This window comes from Bombina bombina, chromosome 6 (genome assembly GCF_027579735.1).
Source record: "Bombina bombina isolate aBomBom1 chromosome 6, aBomBom1.pri, whole genome shotgun sequence".
Taxonomy (NCBI): domain Eukaryota; kingdom Metazoa; phylum Chordata; class Amphibia; order Anura; family Bombinatoridae; genus Bombina; species Bombina bombina.
Window position 1 is genome coordinate 473,934,579 of NC_069504.1, and position 16,856 is coordinate 473,951,434.

General features: G+C 33.5%; 1 protein-coding gene across 3 annotated transcripts in view; it reads right to left on the bottom strand.

Moving 5' to 3' along the window:
* LOC128663107 (mucosa-associated lymphoid tissue lymphoma translocation protein 1 homolog) overlaps positions 1-16,856 on the bottom strand; it is a 167,587-nt gene that overhangs the window by 85,634 nt on the left and 65,097 nt on the right. For all 3 annotated transcript variants that reach the window (XM_053717266.1, XM_053717268.1, XM_053717267.1), the window contains exons 4-6: positions 12,273-12,426; positions 3,078-3,256; positions 115-211 (exon numbers count right to left, since the gene is read on the bottom strand). In XM_053717266.1, the coding sequence (XP_053573241.1) occupies positions 115-211; positions 3,078-3,256; positions 12,273-12,426 (430 nt within the window). The remainder of the gene's footprint in view (positions 1-114; positions 212-3,077; positions 3,257-12,272; positions 12,427-16,856) is intronic.

A 16,856-nucleotide genomic window follows, 5' to 3' on the forward strand; every position in this document is an offset into this window, starting at 1 on the left:
AGAAGGTCACTTTAAAGTGTTGTCATATCCAGAATCCATTTTAATAAACTATTGTTTGGAAGTTTGCGGGTGTGGCCCTTTCACGTAAGCTCAGAACAAACCAATAATTATTACCTAAGGTGATATCAGCAGATTCACTCCATCTCTCGCCGTGGACATTTGATACACAGCACAAATAACTCCCACAGTCAGTTGGTTTCACTGTCTTTATCTGAATACAAACAAACATTATTATGAGATATAGACCTCCAATCCATAAGGCTTAGATGCATGCTGTGATAACTATGATACTTTCCCTACATTAAATAAAAATGTATACATTATATCATAAACATAAATATATCATTATTAAACTGGTAAATTATTTACAGCAAGTTTATATTGGTGGTGTTAGCTATGAGATGCAAAGTGTTAAATCATTTGGTTGATGTAATGAAAGATAATAATAATTAGAGTATCTACAGCATGCTCTAAGGTAAAGGATCTTTACTGCCTGTCTATGATTAAAATAAAAAAGAAACAGGCAGCTATGTAGACATACAGTACATCCATGATGTACTAAACTATAAATAGTGATTGTAACCCTCTTCTGACTACCTACACTCTATTGGAGGTCTCCATGCTGCCAGCTGGTGCAGTCTATTTGACTGTTTTTATAATCTAAGTTCTCTTTCCTAAGTATTTTCATATTGCACTCTCCTGGCCTGAGTTGTTGTACAGGCTATAAAATGTAAAGGTAATCATTATTTCTTGAGGTAACTAGTTAACTATGGAAGCCTGCTCCGAATAAACCTTTCTGCATCCACCTAGAGACTTGGCGTTTCTTTTTCCTCATTCCATAACTAGTTAACTAGTCTGTTATAGCGTGTTCCCACATTTTTTGAGTTTTTTTTTTTTTTGGTGAAAAGGGAATTCCCTTTAGTTACTTAACTGAATATGCATCCTGGTGAATATCTAAAATCAAGCTTCATTAACTTTTTTTAGATCTGGGACAACTTATTTTCTTCCCTGGACTGAGTTTCTTGCAAGTCTGTCAGACCTTTGTTGTACAACTGTCAGTTGGCAGATAGACAACAGGTATCACAAACTATACACCACTAACATCATTTCAAACTAACCAGGATCTCAGGATTAGTTTTAATTAATGTGATTTATCATAAGTGTATTATCACCAAATGTACATAAATAAAATTATAAAGTGTCCTAAAATTTCAGCCAGGTTTTGGGAGCTGCTCTGAGACTTGCCGTAATAGGGTGGCTAAATGCTGAACATGTATTTAATGTTGAAATTGACTAAAAAAACAGTTCATTTTATGTGGGAGGCTACAGACAATTCATATTTTCTTCTTCCAATTTGCCTTGGCACACAAATCTCTTCTGGTAAAGTAATAGGTTATGTTACTTTATATAAAGGGTGAGTAACATGGCAGCCCATCAGCTTTTGGGGAGAGCAGTAGGAGAGGCACCATCAGCAGGACTGTGGCTTATGTGAGGTAAGTAGTGTCCGATCTGATTGATTTGAATTCTGGGGGCAATACAAAATGAGGGAATAGGGGGGGGGGGGGCAAGTTTAAATAGAGAAGTACCAAATAAGTACCATCTCTGAATTTATGTGGGAGAGTTTTAAAGCTATATACATAAAAAAGTTGAGATTTTGCAGGCTTTTGAAATATTTAGCTTTCACTAATTTAAAGGAATACTGTGGAAAAATAAGAAATGTTCTGTACCCATAGAATATGGCACCAATAGACTTGCTTGACACAGGGTTGCCACAAACCTTTCTGTAAAAAGAGCAATATACAGTATGTGCAATAAAGCAAAGCGCAATAAAACGAAGGTACACTTGTATGCACATATAGATACATATGCATACATTATATATATATATATATATATACACACACATACATAAATATACAAAATTTAGACATGTATATATCTCTATGTTAAAGCCCTTTTTTCTAACACCTGAGACCTCATATCTTTGAGCCCTTATTACTTTTGTGCGCAATAGATTTTTTAATCATTTTTATTCGATAGTGTTATTATGAGTGTAACTGTACTTAGTAATGTGTTTTGAGCCACTGTTGTGTTTTGCGAAACAGTCAACCAATGCTCTGAGTATGCAATAATCATTCTAGCGTAAATCGCGATTTAGCTCAAGTGATCGCATTTACTTTGAACTTGTAATATGACTTGTGCAAGCACCCGCGATATACCCCTTGTTTCTCACACTTAATTGTTAGACCTCCAGTCATAATCTGGCCCTTAGGGGCCTATCTATCAAGCTAGGACCGCTGCTCCATAACCCTGTCCGCCTGCTCTGAGCAGGCGGACAGACATCGCCAGAATTCAACCCGATTGAGTACAATCGTGTTGATTGACACCCCCCTGCTGGCGGCCGATTAGGCCGCCAGGTCCGACAGACATTGTCGGATCAGGTCCGACAGACATTGTTAAATAGAGGCCTTAGTCGGATCAGGTCCGACAGACATTGTTAAATAGAGGCCTTAGTGTTTAATGTCCCTTTTAATTTTACAAAATTAGAAAAGTGATCATCCAATTAAGTTGGTTCCTAAACATTCATAAGAAAGACATAAAACATTAATGTACGTAGTGCATGCTTTGTGTGTGACACTGTATGCTTTATCCATCGATCTGCTTGTTCTTCTGCCTACAAGTTCATGCTTATACTCTAAGACCTAGCTAGACTTTGGAGCTAGATTTGCTGCAGTCACAGCTTTTTGAGCTATGTGAAGCAGATTCGCATAAGCGAGCCTACTGACACATATTTTAAGAAGCAGAAATTGCTTCTTTTTCCTCTCCGCAACCTCAGAGGTGGCGAGATCAATCACCCAAGCACTCACTTGTTCAAAGTGATTAACATGCCCTGTTTTAGTGCAGGAACAAGTGGCAGCATTGCACAGAAACCCTCTTGTGCAATGTTAAATTTCGCCATTGCAAGTGGCGATTGCAGGCAGACAGATTCATTTACATTGGAGTAATGTTCTCTGCACACTTTTACTAATACTTGTGCATGTAACTCATGGCCCAACTGAGCTGAAGACGAATCTCACCTGTATCTGTTGTCTTCTCTTTTTCGCTAGGCAGTTTCCATTCAGGTACCATTGAAATTGAGGGGCTGGTATACCTAAAGCACAACAGTGGAGCTGCACTGGATGCTGGGACGTCACATGGACAGATTCAGGCTGGGTCACTATAAGTGGTTCACCTTGCCAACTGGGAGGTACAAAGCCTAACGGATAAAAGCAGTCTAATAAGTCACTTTATTAAAAAGGAAGCAAATGTATATTGTATAACTCTGCAAATTCTCATGTCTCATTGAATGTGGTTATATAATATTTGTATTGGTATTAGTTTGATTTTTATGTTGTCAGATTGTAAAATCATTTGGGCTGGGCCATTACCCTTATTTGGGTCTAATGTTATAAAAAAAAATATTTTCTTTATTTTTAGTTGTGTTATGCAGTTATTGTCAACATGATCAGAATCTGGCATTTTCATTGTTTTTTCGGCAGCACTTTATTTTATTATCTGTTTGCTGAAAAATGGTCCTAAACTTAACAAGTGGCAGTTCTTTTTAGCTGATCATAATACAAATTCACCTTAAAATAACAACACAAGTAACTGGGCTATTTGTCAATTATAAAAGGACTTGATAAGCCCCAGACAACACTTTTTAAATGATTAAAACACTATCATTGCTCATATTACAAGTGGTGTGTATATCTCTCTGGTGTAGCGCACAAACGTAATAAATGATAGAGTACCTAGACACCTGGAGTAAAGTGTTACAGCTAGAATAAAAGTATAACAAAACAAGTATAATATATTGAAATAAAGTGTTTTACACACATATACACATAATAATTATAATATAAAGGTTTTTTTTTATTAATTAAAGTATTTAAAGGAATAGAAAGGTCAAAACTGAAATGTACTTCAAGCAGATGAATTTTTTCAAATGAAAGTATATTGCAAAAATGCTTCTATTTTAAATTGAAGCACACCAGAGCACATTTCTATTTTGACCTTTTCTATCCCTAGTTTATATATGACAAGGTATTAGATTGGGAAGGGCTCAAATGTGTGTGTATGTATGTATATATGTATATATATATATATATATATATATATATATATATATATATATATATATATATATATATATATATAATCCAAAGTAAAGAGCAAACTCCAAAGGACTTAGTTCAAATCCCACTATAATATGAACGTTTTTGAGCTTCAAGAGCTCGTCATCAGACAGGCAAAGTATTTACAATTGCACTTACCACCACCGGACAATTATACACAACATACGGGAAAGTCACGTTCTACACAGTAGACACACCCCTCAGGGGGTGTGTACATCCGTGTCAGCGTAACATCCAAAATACAAGTGAAACAAAGTAATCACCCAATTGTTACAATCTAACTAGTATTAATGTGTTACAGTTAAAAACAATGTAGAAATGTCAAGAATGGACAAAAGTAATTAAACAGGAAACGGATACATAAGGCTGTCATGTAGGCAAGCGGGTCCAACCTATCCGGCAACAACTTGGTTGCCAAAGAAACTGAACGCAATATGAGTCTGCAGGGTATGACTCGCTCACCTGTATGTTAGCGGAGTCCAAGTAATATACAATGACAATCAGGTTAAGCAATCCAAACAGCTAATAATGCCGTGTTTGTAATGAGTGCTATGAGAGACAAATATATCATTGTTTAAAGAGAAACTATACCGTAACATGTCTACTTAAGGGAAATAAACAACATAATCCCTAACATGGACAGTTAGTGAGAGATAATATATAGAACATTTTTTTGTATAAGAATGCAAGAAAAAGAAAAAAGAAAGAAAAAGAAAAGAAAAAATATATATACTGGAAAAAAATGTTGCCAAAAGTAAATAAGATTAATGCTTGTAGAGCAAACAGCTCCTTGGTTATTGGTATGAAAGATATACAGCCAGATGGATAGTGGCTCTCATTATTTGAGGATAGATATTAAATAAACACCTGCCAATCCAGATGAACATTGAGTCCCTTGGGCGTGATGGTTTCCAATCTGTAAGTCCACCTGGCTTCTTTCTGTGTTCCAAAAAATGCCGGGCCACGGGTTGTTCTGAACACCCCTCTTTTAGCGCTGTTTGGATAGATGAGCAATGGTTCGCCATTCTTGTCCGAAGGTCGTCAGAGGTCTTGTCTACATAGTATAGACCACAAATGCAGTGTAATAAATACACAATGTAGGTCGTAGTACATGTAAGGCAATGTTTATGCTTGTATATCTGACGCCTATGTGGGTGGGTGAAAGATGAGCCCGCAATGAGTCCACTGCAGGTAACACAACCCAGGCAGCGGAACACACCAGGTTTTTTAAAGTCCAACCAGGTTGTATGTTTATAACATTCTATTGGATCCGTTTTAACAAGTAGATCTCTCAATGATCTGGATCGTCGATAACCAATCTGTGGTGGTAACATCCGTGTTAGTGGGAGGGATTTATCTGTTGTAATAATGTCCCAGTGTTTTTTAATTACCTCTGGAAAGGTATTTTTATCTACAGTGTAAGTGGTGACAGATGTCATACGTTGCTCCTTATTTTCTATAGTGCCTTCAACGTTCTTAAGCAGGTCAGAGCTTGTGGCTTGTAATAGTTTCTTTGGGTATTCCCTCATCTGGAATCTTTGAATCATTTCTTGGTGTTGTTTTTCCTTGCGACACTCTTGGGTGTTATTTCTAGCGACCCTGAGCAATTGCAATTTATGCAAAGATCTCTTGGTTGCTGGTGGATGACAGCTTGTAAAGTGTAATAGAGAGTTCCTGCCAGTCCCTTTTTTAAATAGGGTTGACTGTAACCTGCCACCTTGCTTATATAGGCGGATGTCCAAAAAGTCAATTTGCTCCGTGTCATAATGCATCTTAAATTGTAGGGCTGCATATTTGTCTCTCATAGCACTCATTACAAACATGGCATTATTAGCTGTTTGGATTGCTTAACCTGATTGTCATTGTATATTACTCGGACTCCGCTGACATACAAGCGAGCGAGTCATACCCTGCAGGCTCTTATTGCATTCAGTTTCCTTGGCAACCAAGTTGTTGCCGGATAGGTTGGACCCGCTTGCCTACATGACAGCCTTATGTATCTGTTTCCTGTCTAATTACTTTCGTCCGTTCTTGACATTTCTACATTGTTTTTAACTGTAACACAATACTAGTAAGATTGTAACAATTGTGTGATTACTTTGTTTCACTTGTATTTTGGATGTTACGCTGACACGGATGTACACACACCCTAAAGGGGTGTGTCTACTGTGTAGAACGTGATGTTCCCGTATGTTGTGTATAATTGTCTGGTGGTGGTAAGTGTAATTGTAAATACTTTGCCTGTCTGATGACGAGCTCTTGAAGCTCGACAACGTTCATATTAAAGTGGGATTTGAACTTCCTTTGGAGTGCGCTCTTTACTTTGGATTATATTTGTACTTTCTGCAGCACCCAAGGCTTCATTTGACTGGTCAGGAGTGCATTCTGCTATTGATATATATATATATATATATATATATATATATATATATATATATATATATATATATATATATATATATATATATATATATATATATATATATATATATATATATACACACACACACACACACAGAGGTGAGTAGAATGTATCCACTCAGATAGTCTGAGTGGAGACAAGCGTTGCTCCTGAGAATGCGCTAGTCAGATATGTGAAGACCAAGTAAGACAGCTATTAGGGACAAATATTTAACTGTAGACGAAGTCTAGGTTAACTATTAGTAAATATGATACAGAGAGTTAACAGCGCTTACAAATCTTCCTAAATATATAGATAGATATGAGTCTCTGGAATGTACAATAGATATATATATATATATATATATATATATATATATATATATATATATATATATAGTCCTTAATTATACTGTAGAGATGTGAATCCAAGTGTAATAGGAGTGTATTAGATACCCTTACCAAAAATTACCCCAATCGTATGAGGTAAGTTTGCCGCATTGGAGGGTTTATCTGGTGATGAATTGGTCCTGGATGATGTATTCTGTGTTTTCGTCTGCCTCTTGGAGTAGAAGGAAGTGTAGATCCTTCTGTACTGGTTTCCTCTGGAAACTTCCTATGCTTGTTGCCTCTTGGAGCTGTGCTCTGTTGTCTTGGTATGAACTTTCTTGCCCGTATGTGTACCCAGAAAGACAAAAAAGCATGGATAGTGTAATACCGTTTTTATTCAATAAAAATGTAAAATAGACAAATGTTACACTCACATTTTCTGACCTCAATATTATGAGGTATGTTTACAGCACAAAGGGTTAAAGGTGATCTCAGATTCACAAGATGTCATGTCCCAGGTCAGTCACAGATTTATAGTGAGTCAAAATCCGGTATGTAAGATTTGTCAAGCCAGCAGGTAAAATAGTTTAGGCAATACAATTAGATATGAATAAAAAGACCGTTTCTCCAGTATATTATGCTTGTCCAGCTAGTAACTTAAGCAATAGGATAGACTGTTAAGATGCAGATAGATCCAGTATATTATGCTTGTCAAGCCAGCAGGTTAAATAGTTAGGATAGTTTGTATGAACGGTACAATATTGTGTTATCCAGTATGTTAGATTTTTATCGATCTTACAGTTGAGGCAGTAAGTACAGTTAGTATTGTTATAAGTGATAAAACAATGCATGCACATAAAGCAGGCAGTAAAAACAAAAGGTTTAAAAACAATGAAGTAACTTAGTATGATACCCTGACGCGTTTCAAAGGTTTCCTGATATCCTTCTTCCTCAGAGGGATTTTAATAATGCTTCGTTGGTGTCTCTATTTAAACCTGATGGGCGGCGGCACGCCCTCGGTTTAGGATAGGCTCTATTGGAGCATGTGACCTGACGTTACGTTGTCAGGCAGCTGAGCTGTAGTATATTGTTTTAATTTATGTATATAAGTAAGTGCGCTAAACGTGTGGATAAATTTGCTGTGTGCAGCTTAGTTTCTGTTTGTATGTGTTGTATCGAATTCTGCATTAGAATGTTATTTTCCTCCTTGCATGTGTGACGTATTGCGTGAACGTCATCACGTGACTTATCGTTTCCGTAGTGCTGATGCCTTCTGGGGAATGTAGTTCACCATAAACATCAAATTACTTAAAATACACTATATATCCATTATTGCTGATAGATATGTTTAAGTAGATGCTCATATATTTCTACCGCAATCGTTTATTAAATCTTGTTTGACAATTATATTTGTTTGTCTGTATGCTGTCCCTTACATCTATTTTTTTCACACAGTATTGATGAAGTGGTGCAGGGGTAATCTAGAGATAGACGCACCTATGTTAATGTATAGACGTGACTTTACATATCTCATTCTATACTTTCTATTTAGTGAATGTATATCTAGTTATTGGCATTGTCTTCAGATTAAAATTTATCTGACTAGCTCTATATATTCAGAGCATTGTTTGGTATGAAGACATAACAGATTTATTTGATGTTTTGACACTTAGTAACTGTGTATTCTAATCTTAGGTATAATTATTCTTCATAGCAAAAAGTGTCTGAAAAATTACACACAATAATAAGTCCTCTGACTAGCTCAGTAAAAGGACTATAATGGTTGTATATACATATGTGATACCTGTCACAATATTTGGATGGGGGGATTATTACTCCACATTTGGTAAAGTATTTGGTTATAAGCAGGTTAATATTTGTGGGAGTAATAAATGTTAATTTATTGAGTGATGCTATTAAGATTTCTTTCTAACTGTAAATATAAACTTACTACATATAGGATACTAGGATTGTGTTCTGTTATATAGACTAGATATATTATAGCATAATGTCTGTCAGTTATATTCAGATGTTATTAGTGATACAATTAGAGGTATCTATAAGGGTGAATATTCTCAGTTATAAATATTGTCATGGTCCCTAGTTTATGAATCCATAGTGTTTCTCTACGCCTCAGATGTAACTCTTTACTTATGCCTTCAGGGGCTTCCCTGATGTGTTCTAATATAGTACCTTTGAGGCATGTAGGGTCAAGATTATGTTTTAATCTAAAGTGGTTAGATACGCTATGTTTTTTTCAAACCATTTTCAATATTTCTGATGTGTTCAAGTAATCTTACTTTATAGGGTCTTGTAGTACGCCCTACATACTGTAGTTTACAGTCACACTCTAAGATGTATACTACGTGGTCTGTTCTGCAATTCGTGAGAGATTCAAACTCCCAAGTTTTTTTATCAGTAGATGATGTAATCTGTTTTGTCGGTTTATTTTTATTGTAGTGGTGTTTGCATGATTCACAGTTCAAACGGTTGCATTTGAAGAACCCTTTTGTTTTATTATGTAACCAGTTACTAGTTGTTGTTGTTTCTTTTATTTCTTTAAGTTTGCTCGGTGCAATAGTGGCCCTTAGATTCATACCTTTTCTAAACACCAATTTTGGGTTTGTTCTAGTCACTTCATTTAGGAGTGTGTCTTTCTTAAGTATGTGCCAGTGTTTGTTCAAGATAGTCTTGATTGTATTTGCCCCTTCATTATAGGTAGTTATCATTAACGGTGCATCATTATTATTATTATTATTATTATTATTATTGTGTGTAATTTTTCAGACACTTTTTGCTATGAAGAATAATTATACCTAAGATTAGAATACACAGTTACTAAGTGTCAAAACATCAAATAAATCTGTTATGTCTTCATACCAAACAATGCTCTGAATATATAGCTAGTCAGATAAATTTTAATCTGAAGAAAATGCCAATAACTAGATATACATTCACTAAATAGAAAGTATAGAATGAGATATGTAAAGTCACGTCTATACATTAACATAGGTGCGTCTATCTCTAGATTACCCCTGCACCACTTCATCAATACTGTGTGAAAAAAATAGATGTAAAGGAACAGCATACAGACAAACAAATATAATTGTCAAACAAGATTTAATAAACATAACTGTGAAATAAGAATATATCAATGACAAATCTTAAGGGACTATGTATAGAGACTGTAGATCCCTAAAAAACGATTGCGGTAGAAATATATGAGCATCTACTTAAACATATCTATCAGCAATAATGGATATATAGTGTATTTTAAGTAATTTGATGTTTATGGTGAACTACATTCCCCAGAAGGCATCAGCACTACGGAAACGATAAGTCACGTGATGACGTTCACGCAATACGTCACAGGTGCAAGGAGGAAAATAACATTCTAATACAGAATTCGATACAACACATACAAACAGAAACTAAGCTGCACACAGCAAATATATCCACACGTTTAGCGCACTTACTTATATACATAAATTAAAACAATATACTACAGCTCAGCTGCCTGACAACGTAACGTCAGGTCACATGCTCCAATAGAGCCTATCCAAAACCGAGGGCGTGCCGCCGCCCATCAGGTTTAAATAGAGACACCAACGAAGCATTATTAAAATCCCTCTGAGGAAGAAGGATATCAGGAAACCTTTGAAACGCGTCAGGGTATCATAGTAAGTTACTTCATTGTTTTTAAACCTTTTGTTTTTACTGCCTGCTTTATGTGCATGCATTGTTTTATCACTTATAACAATACTAACTGTACTTACTGCCTCAACTGTTAGATCGATAAAAATCTAACATACTGGATAACACAATATTGTACCGTTCATACAAACTATTCTAACTATTTAACCTGCTGTCTTGACAAGCATAATATACTGCATCTATCTGCATCTTAACAGTCTATCCTATTGCTTAAGTTACTAGCTGGACAAGCATAATATACTGGAGAAACGGTCTTTTTATTCATATCTAATTATATTGCCTAAACTATTTTACCTGCTGGCTTGACAAATCTTACATACCGGATTTTGACTCACTATAAATCTGTGACTGACCTGGGACATAACATCTTGTGAATCTGAGATCACCTTTAACCCTTTGTGCTGTAAACATACCTCATAATATTGAGGTCAGAAAATGTGAGTGTAACATTTGTCTATTTTAAAGTTTTATTGAATAAAAACGGTATTACACTATCCATGCTTTTTTGTCTTTCTGGGTACACATACGGGCAAGAAAGTTCATACCAAGACAACAGAGCACAGCTCCAAGAGGCAACAAGCACAGGAAGTTTCCAGAGGAGACCAGTACAGAAGGATCTACACTTCCTTCTACTCCAAGAGGCAGACGAAAACACAGAATACATCATCCAGGACCAATTCATCACCAGATATACCCTCCAATGCGGCAAACTTACCTCATACGATTGGGGTAATTTTTGGTAAGGGTATCTAATACACTCCTATTACACTTGGATTCACATCTCTACAGTATAATTAAGGACTATATATATATCTATTGTACATTCCAGAGACTCATATCTATCTATATATTTAGGAAGATTTGTAAGCGCTGTTAACTCTCTGTATCATATATATATATATATATATAATCACACATACTTAAGTACACTACATACATAACCATACATTAGCATATAGAGATATACATACATACATACACACTATATATGTGTGTATATATATATATATATATATATATATATATATATATATATATATAGAGAGAGAGAGAGTACATTCACACACACACATATATATACATACATACATACACCCACACACACACATATACATATATATATAATATACTAATATACATACACACACCTTTGAGCACTTCCCACTCAAATACCTTGTCATATGCCACATCTCTTTAAATCACTGTTAAAACACTTTTATTATTGAAAAATCTATCTATCTTTATACAAAAATGGCAATGGACTGCACTCTCAAACCAGACTGGGTGCACATCCCATGTCACTGCAAAACTCACTGTGTGTATATATATATATATATATATATATATATATATATATATATATATATATATATATATATATATATATATATATTAAAACATTTGATTATGCATACAAATCTTCAATAGTACAGTGCATAATATCTGATACATACTATGTTTATAAAAATACTGTAATGTCCCTTTTCTAACAGAAAAGTATAGCAGATAAAGCTTCTCACGTCTTCAAGGGTTGCATTCCTGAATAAATTCTATACATATATTAAAATATTATTTAATGTTCTTTTAAATGCACCCTTCTGAATAATGTTTTCAACACTCAGCCCCACTGATTGCAAAGCACAGAGTTCCTACCTTTGGGCAAATTATTTATGACTTTCACCTTCACCCATTGGCTGAATACAGTGCCCTGGTGTTGGTCACTTATCCTGCAAACATACAGTTGAGTCTGCCTGGCCACAATATGCAGATCTGGTTGATTGCCACCCGGAATCTCCTTACATGAATGCTAAAGAGAGGAACACTCAGTAAATAGATGTGGAAGATTCACCACAGTCAGGTTTAAAAGATATTAAAGAGAAGATTCCATTCCTTACATAGAAATGCAAGAATACAGATAGGTGCAATAGATATTAAAGAGAAGATTTAGTACATGTAAGTGCAATAGATATTAAAGAGAAGATTTAGTACATGCAAGCGCAATAGATATTAGTACATGCAAATGCAATAGATATAGAGGAGATTTAGTACATGCAAATGCAATAGATATAGAGGAGATTTAGTACATGCAAATGCAATAGATATTAAAGAGAAGATTTAGTACATGCAAGTGCAATAGATATTAAATAGAAGATTTAGTACATGAAAGTGCAATAGATATTAAATAGAAGATTTAGTACATGCAAGTGCAATAGATATTAAATAGAAGACTTAGTACATGCAAGTGCAATAGATATTAAATAGAAGATTTAGTACATGCAAGTGCAATAGATATTAAATAGAAGATTTAGTACATGCAAGTGCAATAGATATTAAATAGAAGATTTAGTACATGCAAATGCAATAGATATTAAATAGAAGACTTAGTACATGCAAATGCAATAGATATTAAAGAGAAGATTTAGTACATGCAAGTGCAATAGATATTAAATAGAAGATTTAGTACATGCAAGTGCAATAGATATTAAATAGAAGATTTAGTACATGCAAGTGCAATAGATATTAAATAGAAGATTTAGTACATGCAAGTGCAATAGATATTAAATAGAAGACTTAGTACATGAAAGTGCAATAGATATTAAATAGAAGATTTAGTACATGCAAGTGCAATAGATATTAAATAGAAGACTTAGTACATGCAAGTGCAATAGATATTAAATAGAAGATTTAGTACATGCAAGTGCAATAGATATTAAATAGAAGATTTAGTACATGCAAGTGCAATAGATATTAAATAGAAGATTTAGTACATGCAAGCGCAATAGATATTAGTACATGCAAATGCAATAGATATAGAGGAGATTTAGTACATGCAAATTCAATAGATATTAAAGAGAAGATTTAGTACATGCAAGTGCAATAGATATTAAAGAGAAGATTTAGTACATGCAAGTGCAATAGATATTAAAGAGAAGATTTAGTACATGCAAGCGCAATAGATATTAGTACATGCAAATGCAATAGATATAGAGGAGATTTAGTACATGCAAATTCAATAGATATTAAAGAGAAGATTTAGTACATGCAAGTGCAATAGATATTAAAGAGAAGATTTAGTACATGCAAGTGCAATAGATATTAAAGAGAAGATTTAGTACATGCAAGCGCAATAGATATTAGTACATGCAAATGCAATAGATATAGAGGAGATTTAGTACATGCAAATTCAATAGATATTAAAGAGAAGATTTAGTACATGCAAGTGCAATAGATATTAAAGAGAAGATTTAGTACATGCAAGTGCAATAGATATTAAAGAGAAGATTTAGTACATGCAAGTGCAATAGATATTAAAGAGAAGATTTAGTACATGCAAGCGCAATAGATATTAGTACATGCAAATGCAATAGATATAGAGGAGATTTAGTACATGCAAATTCAATAGATATTAAAGAGAAGATTTAGTACATGCAAGTGCAATAGATATTAAAGAGAAGATTTAGTACATGCAAGTGCAATAGATATTAAAGAGAAGATTTAGTACATGCAAGCGCAATAGATATTAGTACATGCAAATGCAATAGATATAGAGGAGATTTAGTACATGCAAGTGCAATAGATATTAAATAGAAGACTTAGTACATGCAAGTGCAATAGATATTAAATAGAAGATTTAGTACATGCAAGTGCAATAGATATTAAATAGAAGATTTAGTACATGCAAGTGCAATAGATATTAAATAGAAGATTTAGTACATGCAAGTGCAATAGATATTAAATAGAAGATTTAGTACATGCAAGTGCAATAGATATTAAATAGAAGACTTAGTACATGCAAGTGCAATAGATATTAAATAGAAGATTTAGTACATGAAAGTGCAATAGATATTAAATAGAAGATTTAGTACATGCAAGTGCAATAGATATTAAATAGAAGATTTAGTACATGCAAGTGCAATAGATATTAAATAGAAGATTTAGTACATGCAAGCGCAATAGATATTAGTACATGCAAATGCAATAGATATAGAGGAGATTTAGTACATGCAAATTCAATAGATATTAAAGAGAAGATTTAGTACATGCAAGCGCAATAGATATTAAATAGAAGACTTAGTACATGCAAGTGCAATAGATATTAAATAGAAGACTTAGTACATGCAAGTGCAATAGATATTAAATAGAAGATTTAGTACATGCAAGTGCAATAGATATTAAATAGAAGATTTAGTACATGCAAGCGCAATAGATATTAAATAGAAGACTTAGTACATGCAAGTGCAATAGATATTAAATAGAAGACTTAGTACATGCAAGTGCAATAGATATTAAATAGAAGATTTAGTACATGCAAGTGCAATAGATATTAAATAGAAGATTTAGTACATGCAAGCGCAATAGATATTAAATAGAAGACTTAGTACATGAAAGTGCAATAGATATTAAATAGAAGATTTAGTACATGCAAGTGCAATAGATATTAAATAGAAGACTTAGTACATGCAAGTGCAATAGATATTAAATAGAAGATTTAGTACATGCAAGTGCAATAGATATTAAATAGAAGATTTAGTACATGCAAGTGCAATAGATATTAAATAGAAGATTTAGTACATGCAAGCGCAATAGATATTAGTACATGCAAATGCAATAGATATAGAGGAGATTTAGTACATGCAAATTCAATAGATATTAAATAGAAGATTTAGTACATGCAAGTGCAATAGATATTAAAGAGAAGATTTAGTACATGCAAGTGCAATAGATATTAAAGAGAAGATTTAGTACATGCAAGCGCAATAGATATTAGTACATGCAAATGCAATAGATATAGAGGAGATTTAGTACATGCAAATTCAATAGATATTAAAGAGAAGATTTAGTACATGCAAGTGCAATAGATATTAAAGAGAAGATTTAGTACATGCAAGTGCAATAGATATTAAAGAGAAGATTTAGTACATGCAAGCGCAATAGATATTAGTACATGCAAATGCAATAGATATAGAGGAGATTTAGTACATGCAAATTCAATAGATATTAAAGAGAAGATTTAGTACATGCAAGTGCAATAGATATTAAAGAGAAGATTTAGTACATGCAAGTGCAATAGATATTAAAGAGAAGATTTAGTACATGCAAGTGCAATAGATATTAAAGAGAAGATTTAGTACATGCAAGCGCAATAGATATTAGTACATGCAAATGCAATAGATATAGAGGAGATTTAGTACATGCAAATTCAATAGATATTAAAGAGAAGATTTAGTACATGCAAGTGCAATAGATATTAAAGAGAAGATTTAGTACATGCAAGTGCAATAGATATTAAAGAGAAGATTTAGTACATGCAAGCGCAATAGATATTAGTACATGCAAATGCAATAGATATAGAGGAGATTTAGTACATGCAAGTGCAATAGATATTAAATAGAAGACTTAGTACATGCAAGTGCAATAGATATTAAATAGAAGATTTAGTACATGCAAGTGCAATAGATATTAAATAGAAGATTTAGTACATGCAAGTGCAATAGATATTAAATAGAAGATTTAGTACATGCAAGTGCAATAGATATTAAATAGAAGATTTAGTACATGCAAGTGCAATAGATATTAAATAGAAGACTTAGTACATGCAAGTGCAATAGATATTAAATAGAAGATTTAGTACATGAAAATGCAATAGATATTAAATAGAAGATTTAGTACATGCAAGTGCAATAGATATTAAATAGAAGATTTAGTACATGCAAGTGCAATAGATATTAAATAGAAGATTTAGTACATGCAAGCGCAATAGATATTAGTACATGCAAATGCAATAGATATAGAGGAGATTTAGTACATGCAAATTCAATAGATATTAAAGAGAAGATTTAGTACATGCAAGCGCAATAGATATTAAATAGAAGACTTAGTACATGCAAGTGCAATAGATATTAAATAGAAGACTTAGTACAGACAGGTGAAATAGATATTAAAGAGAAGATTTAGTACATGCAAGTGCAATAGATATTAAAGAGAAGATTTAGTACATGCAAGCGCAATAGATATTAAATAGAAGATTTAGTACATGCAAGTGCAATAGATATTAAATAGAAGATTTAGTACATGCAAGTGCAATAGATATTAAATAGAAGATTTAGTACATGCAAGTGCAATAGATATTAAATAGAAGATTTAGTACATGCAAGCGCAATAGATATTAAATAGAAGACTTAGTACATGCAAGTGCAATAGATATTAAATAGAAGACTTAGTACATGCAAGTGCAAT